The 24,560-nt window shown below is 56.5% G+C and overlaps 2 protein-coding genes across 10 annotated transcripts in view; one reads left to right on the top strand and one right to left on the bottom strand.

Annotated features, from left to right (window-relative positions):
- The first annotated feature begins 203 nt into the window (after nt 1-203).
- LRRC71 (leucine rich repeat containing 71) lies at nt 204-11,814 on the top strand. The gene is made up of 16 exons (XM_065945552.1): nt 204-366; nt 3,949-4,098; nt 4,387-4,512; nt 4,609-4,684; nt 4,910-4,987; nt 6,785-6,853; nt 7,078-7,237; nt 7,321-7,404; nt 7,496-7,585; nt 8,267-8,413; nt 8,615-8,708; nt 9,034-9,122; nt 10,644-10,685; nt 10,764-10,875; nt 11,230-11,351; nt 11,588-11,814. The coding sequence occupies exons 1-16, from the start codon at nt 204-206 to the stop codon at nt 11,705-11,707; spliced, it is 1,722 nt and encodes a 573-aa protein (XP_065801624.1). The 3' UTR covers nt 11,708-11,814.
- A 1,641-nt stretch (nt 11,815-13,455) lies between these two features.
- ARHGEF11 (Rho guanine nucleotide exchange factor 11) overlaps nt 13,456-24,560 on the bottom strand; it is a 108,542-nt gene continuing 97,437 nt past the window's right edge. For 5 of the 9 annotated variants that reach the window (XM_065901644.1, XM_065901637.1, XM_065901692.1 and 2 more), the window contains 13 exons: nt 24,017-24,134; nt 22,962-23,140; nt 22,351-22,426; nt 21,861-22,028; nt 21,066-21,156; nt 20,172-20,297; nt 19,670-19,731; nt 18,554-18,772; nt 17,840-18,202; nt 16,709-16,804; nt 15,555-15,802; nt 15,183-15,372; nt 13,459-14,589 (listed from right to left, as the gene is read on the bottom strand). In XM_065901644.1, coding sequence (XP_065757716.1) covers nt 14,534-14,589; nt 15,183-15,372; nt 15,555-15,802; nt 16,709-16,804; nt 17,840-18,202; nt 18,554-18,772; nt 19,670-19,731; nt 20,172-20,297; nt 21,066-21,156; nt 21,861-22,028; nt 22,351-22,426; nt 22,962-23,140; nt 24,017-24,134 — 1,992 coding nt within the window. In that variant the 3' untranslated portion in view covers nt 13,459-14,533. Of the gene's footprint in view, nt 14,590-15,182; nt 15,373-15,554; nt 15,803-16,708; nt 16,805-17,839; nt 18,203-18,553; nt 18,773-19,669; nt 19,732-20,171; nt 20,298-21,065; nt 21,157-21,860; nt 22,029-22,350; nt 22,427-22,961; nt 23,141-24,016; nt 24,135-24,560 lie in introns of all 9 variants that reach the window. The other 4 variants (XM_065901682.1, XM_065901628.1, XM_065901654.1 and 1 more) reach the window with 4 other exon arrangements.

The raw sequence follows: 24,560 nt of genomic DNA, 5'->3' as shown, positions 1-24,560 counted from the left end.
TTGCCCTTTGCCCGCGGGCCGGCCCACCTCGCGCGGTTGTCGTGGAGAGGGACGCGGAGGCGACGCCACCGCAGGCGGGTCCGGCTGGTGCAGGCGGAAATAGAGACCCTTGATTCAGCCACCCCCAGGGCAAGCCCCACAGATTCTGGTCCTGCGTCCTCGCCCCCGTGAGGGTCCCCAGAGTCGCTGCGGACGGCAGAGGCATGTCAGGCGAGGCAAGCGCACCACCCGCGACCTCACCCAGGGCCCCGCGTCCCGGGATCCAGAAATCATCGGGTGCAGTGACCAAGAAGGGGGATCGCGGGGCTAAGGAGAAGCCGGCGACCGTCTTGCCGCCGGTGGGCGAGGAGGAGCCCAAAAACCCTGGTACGTTGGTGACAGGGTTAGGGGGTTAGGCCTCTAGGCTTCGGCTCCACGCACTCCCACCAGCCACTCGTCCCTCGGATCAGCCAGATTGGATGGGGCGTCGTCGTTGGGTCAGGCACTAGCGGGCGAGGTAGTAATAATATACTAGCAAATACTAGCAAATAATAATAGAATTTCTAGTGCTAAGGAGTGCTGTGTGGAAACGAATTCCACTGGCGGAAGTTCGGTATGTGAATGTAAACAGCTCCTGGCACGTGGTAAGAGTGTTGTAAGTGGTCACATTATTGGGTGTTCACGTGTTAATAGGCTTGTCTCTTCTCTGTACTTATGGAATCCTGCCCTGCCTATTGGGAGGAGGCACAATGGAGTTGATGGTGAGAAAGTAAGTATTTTTATAAACTGCAAATTCACTTGTTTACTCAACAAACATACATTGCACACCCTTTCCAAGTGCCCTCCTCCATCCTGGGATATGAATCACAGTTTCAGTCCCAGCACAGTTCCTACAACTCAGCTTGGCAGATGTTTGTATTGAACTTGATCTTAAAGAACCCACACTGGTTTGGGATGCTGACAAATAGAATAAGATGTGCTAATTTGTATGAGAGAAGAGGTTCCAGGGAGTGATGGGAAGATGCAGGGGTACTGCCAAGAGTGACTTTGAGTTTTATAGATATTCACTTATTCCAATAATTACTTTTTTGATGTCTGCTGTGTAGCCAGGTCCGATAGAGACAGAATGATGGACACAGTCCAGCTGGAATGGAAATTACATTCTCTAGGAAACGAACATCATTGGAAAAGTATGCATATGAGTGTGGCTTTTTATGTTGCAAGTGATAGAACCCCAACCCAAACTAATTATCCACAAAAGGGAATTGATTGGAAGCTTTCTTGATTCAAACCACCAGCTTTGCATTGAAGACAGACAGGAGCTTGTGATCTCTGGACTCAGAAAAACAACTTGGAGAAAACGCTCTCATATCAGACCTTGGTCAGGTGCCATCTCCTTGTCAGTGCTGGTGGCTGTGGGAGTGGAGCTATAGGAGCTGGAGAAAGAGCATTTTCTAGAAGGAAAAACAAGACAGTTTAGAATCTCCTATAGATAGGAACCCAGCTACATCACACACACACATACACACACACACACACCCACTCTGGCTGGTGTGTGGGAAATGGAGTAGCAGAGGGAGAGAATGGGGGTAGGGAGATGAGTTATTATTTTTTTTTTCTGAGTTACAAGGTATTTTAATAGCCCAGGTGAGGGACAGTTGTAGCTGGAGGAAGGTAATGAGGGAGCTGGGTTAGGCTTCTTGGAAAAATACTTCCATGGTAGAAAAAGTTGGTGAAGTAGTGGATGGTGGGGGGAGGGGAAGTGAGGGAGGTAGCAAGAATGATTCCATGTTTCTGTACTGGACATGGGATGGGTTAAAGGGCCATCCATGGAGACAGGCATGCATGAAGGAAGAGCATGTGAGAGATTTCCAAGGGCTGATGTTGGCTTAGCAGCTGGATGAAAGGATCTGGAGCAGTGAGATGATGTCAGGTCTGGAGATGTGAATTGGGAGCCACTGATGTTTGGGTGCATTTAAACCCTGGGGATAAAAGAGATTCCCCTGGGGAGGGAGGGAGTGGAGCTCAGAACCCAGCCTCAGGGACCTTAGAGGAGGAGGAGCTGACAGAGGAGCCAGAGAGGTCAGACAGAAAGGGAGTGATAACAGGACAAGGCCACATGGTCACAGAAGCTTCAGCAGGTGCCCTGTGGCGGGGTTCAAATAGGGTGGCGAGTGAAGGCAGATGTAGAAAGGTTTACAGATTTAGAGAAAATCCCATCTGGTGGCTTCAAGAAGCTATGAGGTAAGGTCATAGTGAGCGTGAGGAGGGAGTGTGAGAGGGGAGGAAAGTAGGAGCAAGGCCCTTTCAGGGCTGTGCTACCCACTGAGTGGCTGCTAGCTAAAGCCCAGATGTGGAATATTTCCATCATTGGGGGCATGCTGTTCTAGAATGGGGTTCTCAGGTGTCCTCCTTGGCCCATCTTTGGCATCATCTGTGAACTTAGGGCTTCCCGGGTGGCTCAGTGGGTAAAAAATCCACTTGCCAATGCAGGAGACATAGAAGATGTGGGTTCAATCCCTGAGTCAGGAAGATCCCCTGAAGGAGGGTGTGACAACCCACTCCAGTACTCTTGCCTGGAGAATCCCCATGGACAGAGGAGCCTAGCGAGCTACAGTCCATGGGGTCACAAAGAGTTGGACACGCACAGTGAGATTGTTGGAAATGCAAATTCATGGGCTCTGTTTACAGACTATGGGATCAGAATCCAGGAGGGATGGGGCTCAGGAAATTCTTAACAGGCTTTCCTGATGATTCTTACAGACAGATGTTAAAGTTTGAGAGTCTCTGTTTAGAGAAGATGGTGTGAGTGAAGCGAGGAAGAATGGAGGGGTTCTCCCAGCAGAGAGAAGAGCCTGGGAAAGCAGCCCCCATGCAGGAGTCAGCTGCACAAGGGGCTGAGCGCACAATCTCCCAGTGGCCCACACCCTGCGGGCAGCATCCCCTCTGTCAGCTGCAGGAATTCTCTTCTCTGGGCACAGCCCCTGCAGCCTGTGGCCTGGGTGATGTTGCTGCGGGGTCTCCAGGCTGCCCCGCAGGCCAGCATCAAGCCTACCCTCTGCCTCCAGAGCCTCCCCTGTGCTGGGACACCCCTTCCCATCTCAAGGAACCACTTCTTGCTGGGAGGCCCATGTAGGAGCAGGGAAGAGCAGGCATCTTTGGGTACAGACACTTCAGGCCTGCAGACCCCTTAGGATGGGAAGTGCTGGGCATCTGCCTGCATTTCTACAACTCCTAAATGAGTTAAGATTTCCAAAGCACTTAGAACAGTGCGGGACAGGAGTATGGGCTCTATCCATGTTTCTTAAATAAATAAAGCCTACCGCCCTGCTTGGCCTCAGTCTACCCCTCAAGTCGTGGGAGTAGGGGTGGGGAAGTTGGGGGGGGGGCGGGCAGATGGAGAGGTCCTTGTGGGTTCCTTCCTTTTCTCACATCTGGCCTGGACCTTCTTTCCTCGCGTGACCCTGGGCAGTCCCCGCAAGGAAGGAACAGGGGAGGTGGCCCGGCTCGGGAGGCAGAGGTCCCCTCCCCCCAACCGCAGGGAGTGGAGAGCTGGAGTGGAAGCGGCCTTGACCCACGGGGTGGGTGGAGGAGCCGGCACAGAAAAGAAGCGCCCGCCTTGTCGACATTCCAAGCCCTGTAGTCAGTCCCCTTTCTTCCAGGCCTTGATTTCCCACTTTTCCCGTCAAGCGTTTTCAGTGTTGGTCTCTACAACGCATCTTACATGCTAAGAATGGCCGTAAGGACGTCTGCCTCTATGGAGGGGCTCCTGGCCGCCCCGAGGCCAGAAGCCCCGCGCAGGCGAGCGTGGGAACGCGGCGCTGGGCGCGGATCCCAGGCAGGAGGGAACGCGGGGCCGGGTGAGGCGTCCTCTGGTCTCTGCTGCCCTCTGGTGGCGGCCTTGGGCTCCAGCCGGCGAGCTCGGCGCGGCTCGGCCCTCCCCGCCCCCTCTCGTCCCCGCCCCTGCAGAAGAGTACCAGTGCGCCGGCAACCTCGAGGTGGACTTCGCTGAGCTCTGCACGCGGTGGGGCTACACGGACTTCCCCAAAGTGGTCACCCGCCCCCGCCCGCAGCTGACCTTCGCCCCCTCGGCTTCTACGTCGGAAAAGCCCACATTAGGTGAGTGACTGGAGCCGCCAGGGTGGTCTGCCAGGGCCGCCGCGTCCATCCCCAGCCTCCCACCGCACGGCGGGCGGAGTGGCGGGGACGCAGGGCATTGTGCGTGCGACTGAGGGGGCTGAGTGGGGAGGCGGGCGTGGGGGATTGTTGCGGGGGCCCTCCTGTCTCTCCGTGGGGGCTGTCCCGCCCTCTCTGGTATCCGTAGGTTGGCCGGATCGTGGGGCCCGGGGCTGTGACTCTGTCCTCTCCCTCCTTCCCCGGCTCCTTGCACCCCTCCCTGCCTTCCAGACGATCAGCGGCTGTCGGGGTCCTGCAGCCTTAACAGCCTGGAGAGCAAATACGTGTACTTCCGGCCCACCATCCAGGTGGAGCTGGAGCCCGAGGACAAGTCAGTGAAGGAAATCTACATTCGCGGTGAGGCCTCCTCTGCGCACTGCTCCTCCCACCCGCCGTCCCCCACCCCACCGTACCCCTCCTGCCCGAGGTGCCTTCCTTCTCTCCCTTCCGCAGGTTGGAAGGTTGAGGAGCGGATCCTGGGTATCTTCTCGAAGTGTCTGCCCTCCCTCAGCCAGCTGCAGGCCATTAAGTGAGGGGACATGGGGGTAGGGGACCGGGGCTGGGGGAGGGGCAGGAGGCCAGTGGGGGCGGCAGGCTCCTAGGGGCCTGGAAGATAGAGCGGAAGCGGCATGGAAGACCCTGGGGAGTTGGGGGAAGCGGGCAATGAGGAAGGGTGTGGCTGGGGTATCACGGTGGCTGGGGAGGACAAATGGGAAGGAGGTGATGCTCCAGCTGCGATTCCCACCGTTTCCAGCTTGTGGAAGGTGGGGCTGACTGATAAGACCCTGACGACCTTCATCGCCCTCCTGCCTCTCTGCTCATCCACGCTCAGGTCAGCAGAGGGGAACAGGCAAGCCGGGAGGAGACCTGGGTAGACAGGCTGGCTGGGTGGTTTGAAGGGAGCAGTTTGGGAACAAGTTCCAGCTCCTGTGGCCTGGGCTGGCATCCCTGTGGAAAGCGGGTGCTGCTAGTGTCTGGGGGGGGGGGGTTTGAAGTTCCCATCTGACAAGCAGTGGGGTCCCCTTTTCTGTCTACACCAGCACCTAAAGAGCCTGTCTTTGGGGACTTATTTCATCTCCTGTCCATCAGTCCTGCCACCATCCACTCTCTCCCTGGTTCCTCACTGCCTGGGCTCTGACGCTGAACCAGGACTGGTTCTTCTCCTACAGGAACTAGCAGTCCTGTGAAGGAGGGAAAAGGGCATAGCAATGAATATTGCAGGGCAGTGTGGGGACTGTAGTGGTGGATGTTTTATGGGAGACATGGAAGGCTGCCTGGAGGAGGCGGTACTAAGCTGACCCTTGAAGGAGGAATAGGACGGGGCCAGGCAGGGAACCGGAAGGGGCACTCCTGTATAGGAGGGAGTCAGAGCAAAGTGTGAAGTAACGACTAGAGGCGTGGTTGTTGTAGAAAGAACACAGCTGATTTGGCTGCTCTTTAGTGAGGCTCCCCTAGCACCCCTGACTTCTGCTTTACAGACCCTCCCACCATCTCTGGCTGGCCTCCCCACTTGTCTTCCATAGATGGAAGGGATGCTTCTGGAGGGCAGGGCTTTTGTCTCCTTCAGCTGGAGCTCTTTGGTCATTCTATCAGGGTAATTAGAAACAATTTAGCCAGCAAGGGGAAAAAAAAAAAAAAACAACTATTGAATTCATCTTAATATGTAAAAATAAGTCAGGTCAACATAATAATATAATAAAAAATAAATGCAATTAGGTTCAGATGCTAGATGAGCCCGGCTGAAATGTTGGGCAGATATCATGAAAGAATTTTTTTTTCCCATGGGAGAAATTTTTTAACAGAGAAGTTTATAGCCATTAGTTCCATGTTTGTTGTGACTTGGAAAAAGACCTCCAGCCGGTCAATACTGTTGGAGAAGTCACTGTCCTGTGGAGGTGTCAAGTACTGGGTAACTGTTGATGTGTAACAAGTTACTGCAAATTCTAGTGGCTTAAAACAACAGATGCTTATTATCTCACAGTTTCTGTGAGTTAAATCCAGGTGTAGGTTAGCTGGCACCTTTGGCTCAGGGTCTTGGTGGGGTTGCAGTAAGGCTGTTGGTTGGGGTTGCCTCATTTTGGGGGGTGTGGGGTGGTGGTGGTGGAGCGGCGGCAGCCAAGCTCACTTACATGGCAGCTGATTGGCTGCAGTGCCTCCACTTGTGAGCCTTTCCCTAGGTCATCTGGGTGCTCTCACCACCCAGCAGCTAGTACCAGAGAGCTCCCCAGTTGGAAACCACAGCCTTTTTGTAACCTAAACTTGAAAGTGACCTCTCATCGCTTTGCCCTTTGCTTATTCATTAGAAGTGATCAGTAGGTCCAGCCACACTCAAGGGGAGAGGATTACAACGGGGCCTGGATACCAAGCAGTGGGGACCACTGGGGTCATCTGAGAGGCTCCTGTACCATCTTAGAGGCTCCCGTCACTAACTCTGGAGAGTAACCCCTTCACAGGGCACACTTGTGGATTTCTAGTCTGGAGAAGGGTCACAGATAATTTCCTGGGTCAGGAAGTTGGGGGTGGGGCATGTTCCCAAGCTGCTGGCGGGAGCCCCACCCTCCCTCTTTGTCCCCTCCCCTCACCTGGCCTCAGTGGTGCCTCTTGGGTCTCAGCTCTCCCCCACCCTCAGGAAGGTGTCTCTGGAGGGGAACCCGCTGCCGGAGCAGTCCTACCACAAGCTCATGGCAGCAGACAGCACGTGAGACTCCTTTCCCTCACGCCCTTTCTCTGGGCTCGTCCCCTACCCCAAGTCATCCTTAGCTCCCACTCTGCCTTGTCCCTCTAGCATCTCCCCAAGGACCCTCAGTTCCTCCACCCTCAGACCTGAACGGCCCTCCTCATGCCCGCAAGTTTTCCGAGGTTACCGGACCCTCCCAGGACCCCAGGTTTCCCGTGACCCGCGTTCTCCCTCCCGTTGCCCAGGATCGCGCACTTGTCTCTGCGGAACAACAACATCGACGACCACGGGGCGCGGCTCCTGGGTCAGGCTCTGTCCACGCTGCACAGCTGCAACCGGACCCTGGTCTCGCTCAACCTGGGCTTCAACCACATTGGGGACGAGGGCGCGGGCTACATCGCGGATGTGCGTGCTCAGCGGGCAGGGTCCCACGGGAGCTGCGGCGCCCGGGGCCAGCCGGCTGACTCACTGTCCCCACCCCCCCGCAGGGCCTCCGGCTCAATCGCTCCCTGCTCTGGCTGTCCCTGGCCCACAACCGCATCCAGGACAAGGGCGCCCTGAAGCTGGCTGAGGTGGGTGTGCGGGATGGGCGGCGCCGGGAGAGACCCCTGCTCCCAGTCCCCGCTCCCGGACGGCTGATGGCGAGGTGCCGCCCCGCCCCAGGTCCTGCGCCCCTTCGAGCTGACACATATCGAGGTGGTGGAGCGCCGGCGCCTCCTGCTGGAGAAAGGTTCGCAGGAGCGCTCGCGATCGGTGAGGAGCGCCCCGAGCCGGAGAGCTGAACCGCTCCCCAGGTCGGCCGCTTTCAGACGGCTGGACATGTCCTAATCCGTCTTCTCTCCCTGTGTTTTGACCGTTTTTCTCTCCGACCTCAGCACACATCTAACAAAAGTTTGATCTCCAACCGCAGAGCCACTCCGCTGACGGCAGTGTGTGTTGGTTAACACAAAGGACTAGATTTATAGACCGCAGGGGCTTGGAATCTGGCTCATCCACAAAACAGCTTGGACCTTGGGCGTGTGACTGAACCTCTCAGGCCTCAGTTTCCTCATCTGTAAAATGGGGATAACTGTGTCTACCTCATAGGATTGTTGAGAGGATTAAATGAGTTGATTCAGCTAATGCACTTGGAAAAGTGCTTGGCACTTAGTTTAAAATATGTTAGCTACAGTTTTCTCCTTATATGAATCGAAATGCCTTTCCTACCCACCCCACCCTCCCACCCCCACGCTCATCCCTGGATCCCTCTGCTATTTCTTCCCAAAATGCCCCGTAAGAGTCCCAAACAAATGATGGTAGCATGTAGGCGGGGAGGTTGGGATTGGGGGTGCTGCCCGCCTGACTGCCCCCCAGGCACAAGGTTTCCCCTCACCCCTCACTAGGGAAGGGGCACTGGCTTCTTCCTCTTCCATCCCCTCCCATTTGTGAGCACAGCCTTCCACCTCTCGGCACGGTGACTCCAAAACAGAGCGTGACAAGAATCAGCTGATGGGGGTCAGCAGTTTTGCATTGGTGGAGAAGGACAAGATGCAGACAGTGAAGACACCCAAGGGTCTGGGCAAGAAAAAGGAGAAGTCGGGGGTAGGTGTGCTGGAGGCAGCAGTCTTTTGGGCGCTGGAGGAATAGGGGAGGAAGCTTCCTTGCTAAACAAGTGGGGTGGAGGCTGGAAGGCCTTTGAAGGTCCATCTCAGGCCCAGGGTCCTAGTGCCGACCTCTTCTCACATCTGCTTCCCATTCCCCAGGGAGGTAGAACTCTCATCTCTCTTTTTACATCCTCCATAGGAAGTGGTGAAGAAAGAGGAGAAGTCAGGGCCTGGGCAGTCACCTACACAAGGAACCCCTAAGAAAGAAGACTCCGCAAAGGCAGGCAAGGGGAGTAAGTGCTGGCACCCGCCTGCAGGTCGCTTGGCGAGGACGAAGGAGGAGCCCTGGGCAGGATGAGGAGCCTGCCCTGAGCTAGTAGTCTTGTGGGTGCTGATGGAAACCCCAGCCAGCCCCACTCACTGCACTCCACACCGTTTCCCTGGGCCGGACTCCTGTGGCTCCGCTCTCAGAGGAGGAATCCCCCTCCAGCTCTATTTCCACTGCACCCAAACCCACAGTGTGAGGAGACCCCTTCCTTGCCCCAGCCTTTCTCTCTGGGGAAACTGGGTGGTGTCAGAGGTCTGCCCTGTGCATTCTGGCTCCTCTTCCCACTCCAGAGGTAACCATCCCTGAGCAGAAACTAAGCAAGGGAAAGGGGGCCAAGACTGGGAGCAAAGAGAAGCGCAGCATCCTCATGGAGTCTGAGGTAGGCTGGGAGAAGTGGGGTGGGGCGCACGTCCCTGGGGTCCAGGCGCCCAGCCCCTCCTGGGATGAAGCCTCCAGTCCTGTACTGTGGCAGCAGCCACTTCACCCGGCATTGTGCCCTCCGTCCTGCCTGCTTCCTGTCCCAGCCTGGGCTTGCAGGGGGTCACAGAGCTCAGAGCCCCCTCCCCTTCTATTAGGAGCCCCATTTTTGATCCTTGCCTCAACTCAATCTGCTTCCCAAAATGCCATCCGTTCATCTCCACCACACCCACGGCTTGTGCAGTTGCAGAGGGAAGAGAGCCCGTTCTTTGGCCCTGCCAGCAGCTCCCCGGGGAGGCAGGCTGTTCCCCTAGCTGTGGTGCTGCCCTCGCCCTGTGCACAGCACCTTGAGACCCTCTCCCCTTTGCCCTTGCAGCCTCCCTTCTCTTTCAACGTGGACCAACTTGTCCCTTGCTTTGAGAACCTTCCTGGACTGCTGACTCCGTAGCGCCCGCCCCCCACAGTGAAGTCAGCTGCCCAAGGGCTGTGTCCACTGACACAGTCATACATCGGGGCATTGTGCTTTGCTTCACTGCGATTCAGATACGGCTTTTATTTATTTATTTTTTTAACAAATTGAAGGCTTGTGGCAACCCTGCATTAAGCGTCTTTTGGTGCCTTTTTTTTTTTTCCCCCCAATAGCCCTTGCTCACTTTGTGTCTCTGGGCTACCTTTCGATACTTCTCTCAGTATTTCAAGTTTTCTCATTATTATTACAGTTGTTATGGTCATCAGTGATCTTTGATATTACTACCCTGATTCTCTGAAGTCTCAGATGATGGTTAGCCTTTTTTTTTTTAAGCAAGAGTATTTTAAAATTAAGGTATATACCTTGCTTTTTAAAGACATGAGGCCATTGCACATTTAACTGTAATATAAACATAACTTTTATATGCACTGGGAAGGCACTTTATTGGAACCGAACCCACATCTCTGAGGTATGCCTGTGTTCCAAGACCTCCCCACCCTAGGCAGGGACTGGCCCCTCCCCTTTTAGGAGTCTTCTCTAGGACCCAAGATAAGATCTTACAAAAGGGGGAAGTCAGGTGGACAAAGTGAGCAAGGGTTGCCTCTCAGTGCTGGTTTCAGGTCCCTGCCTCAGCCTTGATCCAGGCTGCTGTTTCTCCCCAGGATGACTGCATTTTCCTCTCATTCTGCCTTCAGCATCATCTCCCTGCAGTCCCTCGTCCTCATTGCTCTCCGTTAGGAAATACTGAACTTGAATGCCAATGCTGTTTCACACCTCTGCACCTGTTGGCACTTTTCCCCCATCTGATAAGGACCACACACTACCGGCTCCCAGGCCATCTCCTCCAGGATAGACTGCTCCCAAGCCTGACTAGCTGTCCCTCCCCTGTGGCCCCCCCAGTTCTGCTTCCCTCTGTCAGCTCCAACACCATACTTCATTAGCCTCAACTCTCTGGCTTCCCCGCACAGAGCTGCTTCTTGAGGGTATGGGCTTAATTTATCTTTGTATCTCCAGCACTCGGGACAAAGCCTGGACTATAACCGGCCCTCAAAACATGTATGTTGAATGAATGAATGAATGGCCTGTTGACCAGCTCCCCTCTCCTCTGCTGCAATTAGTATTCTGCCTTGGCAGCTGGTTGGGGAAGCTGCTGAGACGGTCAGCCCTCTCCTGGAGCCTGTGGAGCACCGCGATGGCAAAGTTTTCATGCCTGGGAACAAGGTCCTCTTGCACCTCAATCTTCTCCGTACGTTTGCCAGCGCCCCCTGCTTCCCTCAGCAGCTAGCTGGGCCCCAGGCGGCCACAGGGTGGCCTGCATGCCGCTCCATGGAGCAGAACCTGGTTCTCCAGTGGTTGGGCGGCATGTGAAGGCCCTCTTGCATGGGGCTTTGGGGCGGGGGCGGGTTTGGACTCTGGGGCAGGCAATTAGCAGAGGAGCAAGATGAAAGACTGAGGGAAGTGAGACAAAAAGGAGAGTTGGGGTGAAGGACCAGGTTGGGTGTTAGTCCGGGAGAGTGAGCTGGAGGAGCAAGCGGCCAGTAGGGTGTCGGCAAGGCGGTGGTTGGCGCTCAGAGGCCACCTCGTCTACTCCTTCCACCAGGAAACCGCATCACAGAGGTGGGGCTGGAGGCCTTCCTCACCGTGGTGCGGCACCAGGCGCAGTTCGCCAAACCCAAGGGCGCGAGCAAGGGCCCCGTAGGGCTGCTGTGGCTGTCCCTGGCGGTGAGTCCCCCTCCACTCTCTCCTGGTCTCTCTCTCCGTTTTCAAGGCAGGCCCTCTAGTTTCCCTGTCCTTTTATTACAACACAGCCTTCATCCTGTGAGATCAGCAGTCAGGCTCCTTTTTGCTTTTTTCCCGTGCCCCCCAGCCCCTAACCCATCTTGTCCTAGGAGATAATTTTTCCTCGGGTGATTCATCTTCATTGCTTTTGTTAGCATACGTGCTTTTTCTTATTTCAGAAAAACTGCTTCTCCCCACAATGTCCTGCGTACACTATGATCCAGGAGCTGATGCTGCCAAGGGACCCCATCAATAAATCCAAGCACAAAGAGGAGGAGCCCGTGGCTTCTTGCACCTAGCCCCTGCCCCCTGCTTTTTCCCAGAGATTCTGGGCCATGGAAGTACCTCCTTTCCACGTGTGGGCTGGACCTCCCTGGGGAAAACTCAGATCATTAACAAAGTCTATTGCTGTACTTGAGTTTGTCTGAAAGCTTTGTCCCAGAACCATTCAGAATATTTGGACTTTATGCCTGTTGAAAGTGTGTTAATATGGCCAGAAACGGCCAAATCGCTTTTTCTGCTGGGGGGTGATCTCAGCTCCTCTGGTTGTGACCGGCCAGGGGCATTGCTCTCCCACCTCCTCAGGACCTAGTTCTCGCTTGCCCAGCCTACAGTCACCCCCTCCTCCCCCACCAGAGGACACGTGATATGCCAGGGTTTGCAGTGTCTCTGGACTTAAGAGGCAGAAGGAAAAGTCTTGGGAGAGTAGCCGACAGGCACAGCAGAGGGGAAGAGTGGGTGGGGCAGAAGCACGGTGTGCAGGCTCCACCATTCCACCTTCTCAGACCCCTTCCCGTTCTGGACTGGTTTAGAGGAGAGGCAAGGGCTCAGCTTGTGAAAACATGCTGAGCTAGTACGCTGCTTTATTTGGAGAGGGTGCCGAATCTCATGTTTGTAGCAAAGACAAAGCACTAAATGTGAACCTTGATGACACAGCCTACTGCCGTCAGCGACCTGAAACCAGAGCCACCCAGCTGGTACCGGGGGCAGGAGAGGTGGGGGCCCTGACTCTTCACCCTCCAGTGCTGCCCCCCACTGAGATGGCCTGATCATGCCTCCAGAGCCCAGGGCTGGCTTCTGGGGAGCTGACACTCACTCTTCCAGGAGTGCCTGAGAAACGTCCCTTCACCTCTGAGCACATCTAACCTGGTCACGTCCTCTCGACCCCTACTCCCGTTTCCGTTGCCTCAACAGAGATCTGCTCTGTGTGCCTCTCTGTGAGGCTCTGTGGCCCCCCCAGTCCCCTCCCTGCCTCCATCCGCCAGCACTGCTGCTTGGCCTCTTGGCAGCTGGCCACTGAGCTACTGCACAGAACAGCTCTTTGAATCCCCAGGTGCTTGGCGATGTCCCGTCACCCCAGCTTCTCCTGTTCCCCCTGCCTGAGGCCTTCTAAAGCTTCAGCGGAGCCTTACAGCCCATGTACTCATCCCTACACTTTATCAAGAATGGCTCATTTTTTCATTCTGATGCCCAACCAGACTGTAAGCTCCCAAGGTCAGCACTCAGCATTATGCTGGGTTTAGGAGGTAAAACAGAGGGGAAAGACAATCGGTCCCTTAGTCCAACAATGACAGCCAAGAGAGGAGGTCTGAATGGTTACAGTCCTGGGGACGTGGCTGTGTCTGACAAGCTGCTTCCGGAGGGTGTCAGAGCTTGCTTGAGGACTCTGAAGGCATCTGGCCAGGCCTCAGAGATGACCCCCCCCCCCCCCCGTGTGTTGCCCTTAAGTCCTACGGCTCACTGAGGGCAGCCAGTGAGGGCTCTTGCCTCTGGGACCACTGCTCCTTTGTGTGTGTGTTTAAACTGAGATAAGTGTCTTTGTATGTCTTAGCCGCAGGGGGGCTGTATCACTTGGGTTTCCCCAACTGAAGTTCAGCAAGTGCACCCTGGAGCTTCGGGAGAGAATATGGCGAGGCCTGGGTCTGGGGGCTGCGTTCCGTTCCTTCTATCCAATGCTAACCAGTCTCAGAGGGAACAAGTACAATATCTTTGATTACAGTGGTTCCAAGAATCACACATATACCACCACAGTTGAAGAATATTTAACTTTTCTTAAAAAAAAAAAAAAATTTAACCATGAAAGGAAGAAAATAAGAGTATACATTATTTTAACAGCAAAACAGTCATTTCCATATCTATATTTTATATATTATATATATATATTTATATATATATATGTATATATACACCTAGCACAGTGTGTATATTCTATTAGTCAGTGGGGAGTGGAGTGGATGTGGTAATGGGGGCCAAGGCTGTGGTAGCCCCTGGGGGTGGTCCTAGGTTAGTTTAGGGACTCCAGCATTCAACCCCCTACCCCTCTCCTGGCGCCCAGTTTTCAGCTCTGTACCTGATACACTGGTTTTCTACAGGGAGAGGGTGGGGAAGGGTGGACACAGGTGGGGTAAGAAATTCCCCTGAAGATGAGAAGTCCTGGGAGGGAGGGAGGAGCTCAGCACCGGGCCAAGGAGGCTGGAAGCTGGAGGCCTCAGGGACGCCTCCACCTCTGGGCCCTGATCCTGGAGCTGGGCGGCGAACTAGGAGATCCAAGTGAACCTCCTGTTCCCTTAGCAGCCCCTCTGTAACTGCCTCCAGCGCTCCAGGACCAGAAACAAAAAAGGGTGAAGTTATTTACAATAGCAAAGATACACATACAATACATACATATTTATAGGAAACCAAAGTGACAAAGAGAGGAGAGGAGGAGACACCCACCCCAGCCTGGGGGTCCTGTGGAGAAGGGAGGGGAGGAAGAAAGTGCATTTACACCGGAGCTGCCTCCTTACACTCACACTGGCTTGTCTGAGGGCACCCACACATACAGGTGCGCACAAGTGCGTGGGGGCGAGGGGGGCCTTTCAGATGCAGTCTGCATGCTTAGGAGACAGGAGGCCTTGATGCGGTGGACCAAAGGGAAGGGAAAAGACATTGAAACTTGACTCCAATCTGAGCAGACCAAGCAACATGCGGATCTCCCCGGGGAATCTCCCCCGGGGTCTCGGCTGGAGCCTTCTCCTCAACCGCTCACCGTGGGGAGGAGGTCTGGGGTCTCCCCACCCCGTGCCCTGCCTCAGGCCAGTCCCTAGCGGAGGAGTGGGGATGTGAGGAGTCAGTGGTTTCGACAGCTACGGTCCTGGGGACGTGGCTGTGTCTGCCGTGCCGTCTTCCAGCGCAGTGGGGCCTGTGGGGAGTGGGGATGGTGGTGAGGAGCTGGCCTCTGAGAAGGCGACCCTCCCCCCATGTTTCTCCTGGGCAGTCCTCAAGCCTGTGAGAGCAGCTCTTCAGTGCCATCCTTCTGTGACAGGCGTTCTCTGCCACCAGAAACCTCAGAGTTTCTTGTGGGGCCTGAAAGGGGCTGTCTGCTGAATCCTACTTCTGTTTTGTTGGCCCCCAAACCCAGGTGTAGGTATGGGTCTGCCTGCCTGAGCAGAAGCACAGCCGTGGCCCCAGCCCACACAATCTATTTCTGAACCACTTATTAAGGAAGGGTTTTGGATGTGAGACTAGGTTCTTCCTGGTTGGTTATCTCCAGAATCCAAGAAAAAAGAGGGTTCAGTTAGTTCTAAGGTTCCCACTTTTAGGGGAGCTTCCTCCTCCTGAAGCTGAGGAAATGAGTGAATAAGTTGTACTTGAGGGGAAAAAAATGAGACCCCTTCTCAGAACTCCCCCATCTTCTCATAGCCCTGTGGTGATGTTTCCTCAGGAGCCGAAGGCCTTCTCCACGCGCCCTCCGCCCTGCCCCTGCCCCCGCCAACCCCAGAGGACCTCACTCACCGTCCTCAGGACAGGGCCCCAGCTCGCGGCTGTCCGTGGAGTCAGAGGCTGGGGGCTCCTTGGCTGGAGGGGAGAGGGAGCTTTCTATCCATCTAGCTGCCTCTGTGTGGAAACTGCCCACAGGTGTGGTGCCGCCAGATGACTGACCCCCGAGGGACCTGAGCAGCTCTCTGTGGGCCAGCTCCAAGTCCTGGAAGAGTAGCAGAGGGACATCTGCTCTCCAGCCCCTCTGGGGAAGAGGCTGTGCTTGAGGGTGGTGGGGCGGGCTGAGAGCAGAGCCCCAGGCCAGGATCTAGGGCTCCTGCGGAGACAACTCTTGTGGGTGATGGGTCTCGGGGGACGGCCAGCGCCTCTGGGGGCCCGAGCCCTTACCTTGAGCCGGTTGAGCTTGAGGGTAAGCTGCTCAATGGTGCGGAAGATCATGCCCACGTCCCTGAGGGCCAGACTTGGGGGAGAGCGGCCGGGGCGCTTCTGATCTCCATGGCCTCCCTGAAGCGGGGGCTGAGGCTCTGTCTGCCAGGCAGGGAGGCCGTCAGGCTGGGAAGGGCTCACGTGTGCTCCTGATGGATCAGTACTCGAGTCAGGGGGTCCTGCTGGCATGCTGACGTAAAAGCAGTTCCCTGTCCCCAGCAAGACAGAGAGATTAGGAGGCAAACAGAGAAGTCTAAGCCGTCTTCTGCTCCCCCAGTGTCTCCCAGGCTGACCCATGGGCCCAGGGAAGCCATCCTGCAGATGAGCTCAGAGCAGGTTGGCCCCAAGCTGCCTACCAGTCTCCCAAAACCCTTCACCTTGAGAACCTTCGAGATGCTGGTATTGCCCAGTGGGGCCCACACCAGGGGGGAGACTAAGGAGCTAGTGGTGGAGGTTAAGGGAGAAGGGGCAGGGTGGTTGTGTTTCTTCTGGGAAACCATAGTGGCCCCCATTCCCTGAAGGAAGGGTGAAGAGGGGGGCGAGCTGGCTTTAGATGCTTCTGAAAGAGGTGGGTGGGTGCCTCCTTCTGCCCCATCTCAGGCTCTGCTGAACTTCAACACAGCCCCCTCCCCAATAGCCAATTACTTGGTGATCTTTGCAATACCTGAGCTCATCAAAGGGGGTCAGGGACAGTTAGAGAAGGATGACGAGGGTCCCTGACAGGACAGTCAGCACAGGAATATGTCCAGGAGCCTGGAAGGCCTCACAAGCCCTTCTCCACAGTGACCCTGACAGGTGTGGTGGCTGGTGTGCGGGAGAGGTGGCTCAGAACGTCAGGCTAGGGACACTGCGCTCCCCTCCCCACCTCCTGTGACGAAGCACAGCCGCTTCCCCGCTTCACTCCACCGCTCCAGAAGGGCCTGCGCAGCTCGCGGAGAGGGGCTGGCACAGGTCTGCCCGCCACCTTTAGGCCCAGGGCCTACTCTCCCTGATTCCAGTTGGGGGGCGTGTCCACATGACTGCCAGCCAGGGTCTAACACTGGAAGCCCAGCTCTGCCCTCAAGGGCTCCCACTCCAGCCCTGCCTGTCTCTGGCTCCAGGGAGAAGGTCATTACCCGTAGCCTTTGCTCCGCCTTCCACTTCGGGTGGCTCAGGCTCTGACTGGCCACTCTCTGGCAGTGCAGGGACCGCCTTGCTGCCTGCCACCTCCGCTGCACCAACACCACCACCAGGGAGAGCAGAGAGGAGACAGGAGGAGAGGGGAGGGCGCCGGAGCAGGAAGGAGACGGAGCAAGAAGAGGTGGGTGTGGGGCGGGGTGAAGAAAAAGAAAAAGGGAAGAACACAGTGAACACAAGATCACACATGATTACACCCCGCAGAGCCACAGAGAACTGCTCCACCGATTCACCAATTCACCAGAGGAGAGAGAAGGAAGGTCAGGTCCCAGAAACCCAGGAGAGAGCGCAGACCTTGGGCAGGTGGAGAGAAAAATGCTCCTGGAAAAGGAGGCAGAGCTGGGCACTGGGGGAGGAAAGGAGACCCCCTGGCACTGGTGTGGACGCCCTCCCACTCCCGAGCACCCTGCGCTTCACTTCCTCCCCTGCTGCACTCCTCAGACAGGCTGCCCTGACTCTTTGCTCTGTTGTCTGGGCTCTGGCCAAACCTGCCCTGAGCCCCAGTCCCAGCCAGTCCTGGCTTTTCCTGTCTTAAACCGGGGCCGTCCTAGCTCCCTGCTCATTCACCAGGGACCCCCTGTCTCCACACGGCTCCCAGCCTTGTCCTGCAGCCCCTCCTCTTGGCTCTGCCTCCAGACCCACCCCGCCTTCGACCCACACATCAGTGCCTTCCTTGCTGCTCTCTGGAGCCACCGGCTGCAGCCCTCTGCCCGTGTCTTTCTGGGGATGAAGATCCTGAGAAAAGCCCCACTTTTTAGGACTGCAAGAGCAGTGAAGAACCCTAGCAGAAACTTATTGGCAGCTGACTTGTGCCACAGTGATATCCTCATAATGTAGAATGAAGTCCAGAGGGGCTTCAGAATTTCTCCCAGGGTCACAGGGGTATTAAGTAACGGAGCTAGGACCCTGTACCTCGGCTGTCTGACCCCAAAGCCTTTACATGATGTCAGCATGTCTCCTTCCCCGAGATCCGGACAAGCCTCTGCACACAGGGCTTCCAGACAGGGCGGGAAGGAAGCAGCGAGCTGGAGACTCAGTGCGCCCCCCACGGGCACCCAAACTTACTTTACCTTTTCTCACAACCTTGTAGCTTCCTGTGCCCTCTGTGCTCGAAGCTTCTTCCTCCGGATTCTTGTCTAGCTTGGGAGATTCCCAGACCCCAGAATTCCTGGTCCTTGGGGGCAGCTGTTCCAGAGAACGCAGAGCCATGTCCTCCTGCACTGGCTGGTTCCACTCTGGCCCCGAGAGTGGGGCATCATCCCCCTCGACCCCAGTGGGAGCTCGCCCCGGGGAGCCTGGGTCCCAGGGGTGCGAAGTGATGCTGATGACGGAGGGTGTAGGGGTCAGGTCATCCTCGGGCTCCCCAGCAGCTCGTGGGTCCGCGGGGTGAGCAGGCAGCAGGCTCCACAGGATCAGGTGCCGCAGGTTCTCCACTGGAGGGGAAGCAGGTGATGGCTTCCTGGACACAGGACCACGCACCTGGCCATGGCGGGGGGCGGGGTGCAGAGGAGGTGGGGGCTGCGGCTCCCTTCTCCCACCCCCGACCTGGTGACACTGCCTCTGCAGTCACAGCGTGGAGCTGGGGGGCCCTGGCCAACCAGCTGGGGGGTAGGGTGGAGGCCAGGGCGGGGGGACAGGAACAACAACGGTCTCTCTGCATCCTTCTCTCCTGGAGCACAACTCAGGGAGAGCCTCTGAGCAGGCCGAGTAGGGTATCTGCCTGTTGACACCGGCCAAGCCGCTGGGGCACTGGGGGCTGACAGTCAGGGCCAGGAGGCACTCACCGTCCTCCAGGGCTGCATCGGCGAGTCCTTCCATGAACAGAGGGCCCGGGAGGGGCAGGAGGATGGGGTCCCTCGTCCTGCTTCCCCTGTACTCGCTATTCAGCGAGGCAGAAGGGTGAGGCAGGGCTCCCAGCTCCTCGTCCTCCACGCTGCCCTCCTGCTCAGCATCTGCCAGCAGGGCCGAGTGCTTCCCTCTGACCCTCTGCTGGCACCCCATGCCTGTTTCGGATGGGAGGACAGTGTAAGCAGGGGAAAAGGGAGGGCATGGACGGGCTAATCCCAGGTCCAGCTTTGGGTTCAAGGGGCTGGGAACACTGGCTGATTCACTCCACAATGTTTACTGAGCTTCCATCATGGCCAGGCACCGTCCCAGGCTCTTGGCACACATCAGTAGAAAAAAAACAGAGATCCCTGCCCTGTGGAACTTAAATTCTAATTGATGAACATAGAGAAAAAGAAAATAAGTAAATTAACGACATGAATTAGCTAAGAAGTGTGATAGGAAAGAAAAAACCACACGCGGGGGTATGGGAGATCAGGAATGCTGGTATTAAACCGAGTGGTCAAAGAAGGTAACTTGGTGCAAAGCTGACAATCTATCTGCATAAAGACTTGAAGTGGGGTGGGAGTTAGGAGAAGCATTCAAGTGGAAGGAAACAGAAAACAGACCCAGCCAGGGAGCCTAACCACAGAGATTTCTCTCTAAACTCGAGGCGATAAGTTACTTCACATTAAAAACTCACCGAGAGTTCTGTCTGGAACCTTCGTGCCCCTGTCGATCCCATCCTAGTGACTGTCTCTCCAGCCCTCTGAGCTCCACTCCCCACCCCCATCTTCAGGATTCCTGTCCCAGCACATCTCTAAGGGCATCTCATTCTCCATTAGGAGCCCCAGACTCTACCCGCCTGCCCCCGCTTCCTCCTCAGATGGGAAGCTCTGTTCACTTTAGCCTGTTTTCTGCCCTCTTCCAAGACCTCCTTCCTCATTCTGTTTTTCTCTGTTCTTATGACCCTTTATGGCTCTCTCCCATCACCCTTACACAGGTAAGCCACCTCCTTACCTGTGCCTAAGGGAAATGAACTGGGTCAGCCCCCCCGGGACAGCTTAGGCCCTTACCTGCAGGGGCTGCCTCAGGCTCCGGTTCACCGTGGAACACCTCGGAGTCATCCGGTTCTGCCCTGCGGGGAGAACAGTCAGGGTGAGGGAGGCCCGCCCGCCTGGAGTTCTGACTCTCTGTCAGCTGGGAGGTGGCCACGTCATGAAATTCCACTCTGGCCTCCTGAGTTCACATGGGCAATGAAGGAGCAGGGCCCAAGAAGGCAGTGGTTTAGATTTCAGACCTGCTGTCTGGTTAGCAACCTGGAGAGGAGGGTGGGTGCTGGCCAAGCTTGTCTTGATCCTGATTCTACCCCCTCGCCCTCACAATTCAGGCACAGTCTGAGCAGGGCAATGGGGGGAAGAACAGGCAGGGCCAGAAGGTGGAGGTGTGGGCGGACCTTACTCCACCTGCCCGCTAACATCTGTCAGCTGAGGCTGCCCAACCCAGGGGTGAAGTGCTCAGAAGCAGCAAATGACTGGCCGGGAGCGGGGACGGTGACGGGCCTGGAGGGCTGCCCACCTGCTGGGTGTGGGGCTCTGGTCAGCTGGCTCCTGGGGGCCTGGGCGCGGGGGGTGGGTGGGTGCTGGGGCAACTCCGGGGAGCCTGGTGGCATTCCGAACAGCCTCTTCTAAGAGCTCCATCCACCTGTTGCTCGGCAGGAAAAGAGAGGTCTGCTGGTGAGAACAGGACAGAGGAGCAGTGTCTCCCCTAGCCACCCCGAGCCAGGGCTGCGAAGCCCTCTGCCAGAACCTGTCCTGAGGACCCTCTGCCCAGCGGGGTCCCGCCTCCCGTGCAGTTCTGACTGGCTGCCCCGCTTGGGGCAGGTTTATATTACTCACAGTTACCAACTGCTGAATACCAACCCTGTTAGGCTCTGCGCTCTGCACTCTGTATCTGTTCTCTCTCAGCCTAGCTCCCAAGAGGCAGCATTACCCACATTCACAGATGAAAGCCCCGAGAAACTGTCTGCCCCAATCTGTCTCTGGCCTCTGGGTCAGACAGGCTACTACTGAGGCTGGCTATTGCCGGGAATATGGGCGGGTGGATGCCGGGGGGTGGAGATGACAGTTCTGGAGGCAAACACCTTTGAAGAGTGTGGGCATTTAAAACACTTGATGGAGGAAGAGAAGAACCCAGGGGAAGGGAGTGGGGCCAAAGAAAGGAGAGGAGCAGCGGACTGGCTGGAAGACTGCTGGTAACGCCTCCTTCCTTGGACAGGCCACTCATGGGGTCAGGAATGGTGATCCCGAAAGCCTCTCTGCATCTGTCTTATCTCCCTCTTCTGCGTCAAGGTCCCATCCTCTAGCCACTCTGGGCCCAGTCCTGGTCTCACTGTCCGAGTCCTCACACACCGCCCTGGTCCCACGGGGATGGCAGTTACGTGGGACTGCCTCGCTTCCCAGCAATCCTCACGTGTTCTTGTCCGATGATGTCAAAGCCACCAGCTCGTAGATCTGGGGTGGGCCCAACTCAGAGGTACAGATGATGAAGAAGGCCCGTTTATCTGTGCAGAAGAGAGAAGCAGAAGGGTCTGTACTGGGGATGGCAGAGGCATGACTGCAGCCTGGGTTGGGTGACAAAGTGTGGACTTGAAACCCTGACCCTCAACCAGATGCAGAATGCAGCGCTAGTTGGACCGAGGTCATTGGGTTCCACCTGCAGGAAGGACAGAGGCCATTCTGGTTCCTCTAATGCCATCTTCATAGTCATTATCTCCCACTTTCCTCACAGTGAGGGCTGAGGGTTACAAAACTACATCACACCCATCCTCCCTTTTCACCTCCCCCTAAGAGACAGGCTTCACTCCCCATGATCCAGTTGAAGAAAGCGAGCCCAGAGCCCTTCTGGTATATGCTCCGCTTCTCACTAAAGTGCTCCGAGCACTGGACTGGGCTCTGGACTGTGGGTGTGAACTCTGCCTGTCCCTCCTGCAGCAGGAAGGCAAGTCCTACTGATCTCTGCCCAGTTCTGCTTCCTCATCCTCAGTCCACCCTAGGTGCTCACATCCCATCCGGCCTGCACCATGCTGTCAACCTGAGTCCCCATCCCACCCCAGACTGAACCACATCTTCCTGTTTAGATGAGTCAGGGTGGAAGGAAAGTCACACGGGCAGGCCAGTAAGTTCATCACCCAGCGCTCACTGGACAGGAGTAGCAGGGCGCATGGCCTGGGACCCGGGCCCACTGGGACTGTCTCCTCACGGGTACCTGTGGCCACCGAGCGGACGAGCACGGCGTTGAGCTTGAGCACGGGGCTGAAGGTTTGTTTGCTGTCCACGGAGCCCACGGCCGTCTTGCTGTGGCACTTGAGCAGCAGCTTCTCGTCCTGCTTCTGCAGCAGCACCAGGAGGTCCTCCAGCAGCAGCACGTGGAGGTCTGGAGGAGGGTGATGTTTGTGAGGGGTTCCCCGCTGCCTGCTCAGCCCTCACCAACACCTGGGATACCAGAGACTCCTGGATGGTCGTCCTCAGGGTCTGGGGAGCCCTGGAGTCTGCTGACCTCCAACTGCTTGGCTTTTGGTCCTTCCTTCCATGCTGTGTTTAAGGTGCCCTGAGCTCTCAACCCCAGTGGTGCCTGGAGCTGCCTCCCAGCTACCTTACCACCCTTAAGAGCACCAGGTATAGAGCTGATGATCCAGAGAGGAAGAGCCCGGGTGATGCCCTAGATTCCCTCTTGGTCCCAGGTTCCTGGCGCTTACCCAAGGTCTTATCCTTGCTGATCCTCCAGGTTAGAGGCCCCTCGTGGATCATCTTTCTGGTTGTAAGATCCAAACTCTGTGAGAGAGGCACCATTCATTCAACAAGCATCTGAGAACCTAGACTCTATGCTAAGGTGCTGGGCATCGGTGGTGTGAACAAGAACTAGTCCCTTGCCCTCACACTCTTATGCGGGATGCAGACAAGTAAAAAGGCAACTGCAAAGTCACAAGCCACGTGCTGTGCTGGGGGATACACTGGTGGCCTAGGTGGGGGTTTCTCTACCCCCTACCACACACTGTTGATCCTCTTAAGAGGGTCCTGCCCATCCCTTCAGCTTTATTTCCTCCCAAATGGCCTTCACTGTTACCTCGAGTCCACCCCCACCTCCTGCTCTTGCAGGCTGAGTTCTCACACCCGGCTTCTGTAGTCGGGCTGTCTGCCCTTGTCTCTCCAGGGACAAGGCGGCAACAGCCACTGGTGCTGTGTCATTCCGGGGCCCTCATCACACGTCCTTGTACACATGGGCACAGGTCTCCTCCCCCAGTACTCTCCAGGTCCTGGGTGGACTGCTGCTCGAAGGAGGCCCGAGAAGCACGTGTGGGGCTCTGACCTTGAACTCTGCTGCCAGGGGGTTGCTGGCCCTCTCCAGGGAGGTGGTGTCCAGGCGCTTCTGGTAGCCTTCCAGACGGTGCCGGTTCTCCGTCTGCTTCACTGCTTCATTCACATACTTGAGAATTTCCCGGCACTGGTCCCGGGCCCGGCAGAGCTTCTCATGCTCAGAGGTGCCACCTGCCCATGGGGTAACGAGGGGTTTTTAGGGCTCCTGCCAGATGAGTCTGCCAGAGCCTGACAGGAGCTGGCTACCGACTCACATTAGCTGGCTACCGGGGCCAGCTAGTCACAAATCACGGGGGTGGGTGGAGATATGCCACCCTGCTTAACCTAGACCTCAAACATAAGGATGACATATTCTGAGGATCCATGGGCTTCAGACCTCTGCTCTGCAGACACTGATGGCTCTTAGGAATTCCTGCCTAGACTACAACTGGCCCTACAGGTGTGGGGACACGGATGGGGACCGAGGGAGCGATAGCGCCTCCCTCTAAGAACAGGGGGTTGTGGGTCCTTCCCACTTCTCCACACTGACGCCAACGTCTCCAACTTGAGGGTGGTGAAAAGTGCTCGGGATCCCAGGGACAGTGACGACGGGGCTAGACTCCCTATTCAGCTTGATCCCATACTCCTCTGGAGTAACTCACCAGGCGCAGCTGCCTTTTGTGCATCGCAACGCCCCCAGAGACGTCCAGCAGGGGGCATGAATGGGACTAAAATCCAGTCACAAGCTCTGGGGCGGAACCACGCCCCTCAGAGGAGCCACGGTACCGTGTGCAAACCCCACACCATCAGAGGCTCCGCTCCCATCTGCACAGAGGCCCCACACAGGCCGGGGGCAGTCTCTACCTCCTCCTGTGCTGAGCACCTCATTTACTGCCAAAGTGCACTACAATGGTTGTCTTCTCTGAGACTGACCGCAAGAACACAAGGATGAAGCCCCTCAGGACCAGAGAGGTCAAGTGATTCGCTAAGGTCACAAGCAGGGCTGTGCCAGGACCAGGCTCTGGGCCGCGGGCTGCTGCCTCCCCAGGCCAGGCGTCCGGGCCCTACCCTCCGTGTGCTTGATGATGTTCTCCAGCAGCAGCGGGTACTTGGTGAGACGCTGCATCTCGGAGATGATGAGGTCTCGGAGCTGCAGTCGCCGGCACTGAGGGTGGCTCTCGGCCTCCTACATGGAAGGACGCACAGAGGGAGACGGCACCCCGGGTCAGGAGCTGGCCTGTGGGCTCCGGGCCACAGGACAGCACAAATGCTAAATAGGTCCCAATTCCAGAGAGTCACTCAGAAACGGTGGTGGCAGCTTCTCGCTTTGACATTTAGGAAAAAGCTGGTGGGGTAGGGAGACCACAGCCCAAGAAAGTGATATGGTCAAGCCACATAAAGCAGGGATTACTCCCACTTTATAGACAAACAAACTGAGATCCATCTGAGTAAATACAGGCACCAGTAGGTGAAAAGGGCCATCTGATGGCAAGTCTGGTGTCTCTGTCTTGAGCGTGGGTATATGTCAGTGTTTCTGAAGAGGGGGCCTGGGGAGGGTGTGGATGGAGCAGAGGTGCTGATCACCAACCCTGGTAGAGAGAAGAGGCGAGGG

Source organism: Muntiacus reevesi, chromosome 1 (assembly GCF_963930625.1).
Source record: "Muntiacus reevesi chromosome 1, mMunRee1.1, whole genome shotgun sequence".
Taxonomy (NCBI): Eukaryota; Metazoa; Chordata; class Mammalia; order Artiodactyla; family Cervidae; genus Muntiacus; species Muntiacus reevesi.
This window is presented reverse-complemented; position numbering and strand designations above follow the sequence as displayed.

Excerpts from the sequence above, each read along its gene's own strand:
- LRRC71 (XM_065945552.1), top strand. The coding sequence starts at position 204 with ATGTCAGGCGAGGCAAGCGCACCACCCGCGACCTCACCCAGGGCCCCG. Across the intron at positions 10,876-11,229 it reads CTTGCACCTCAATCTTCTCC|GAAACCGCATCACAGAGGTG; the intron begins GTACGTTTGCCA and ends TCCTTCCACCAG. Across the intron at positions 11,352-11,587 it reads TGCTGTGGCTGTCCCTGGCG|AAAAACTGCTTCTCCCCACA; the intron begins GTGAGTCCCCCT and ends TTCTTATTTCAG.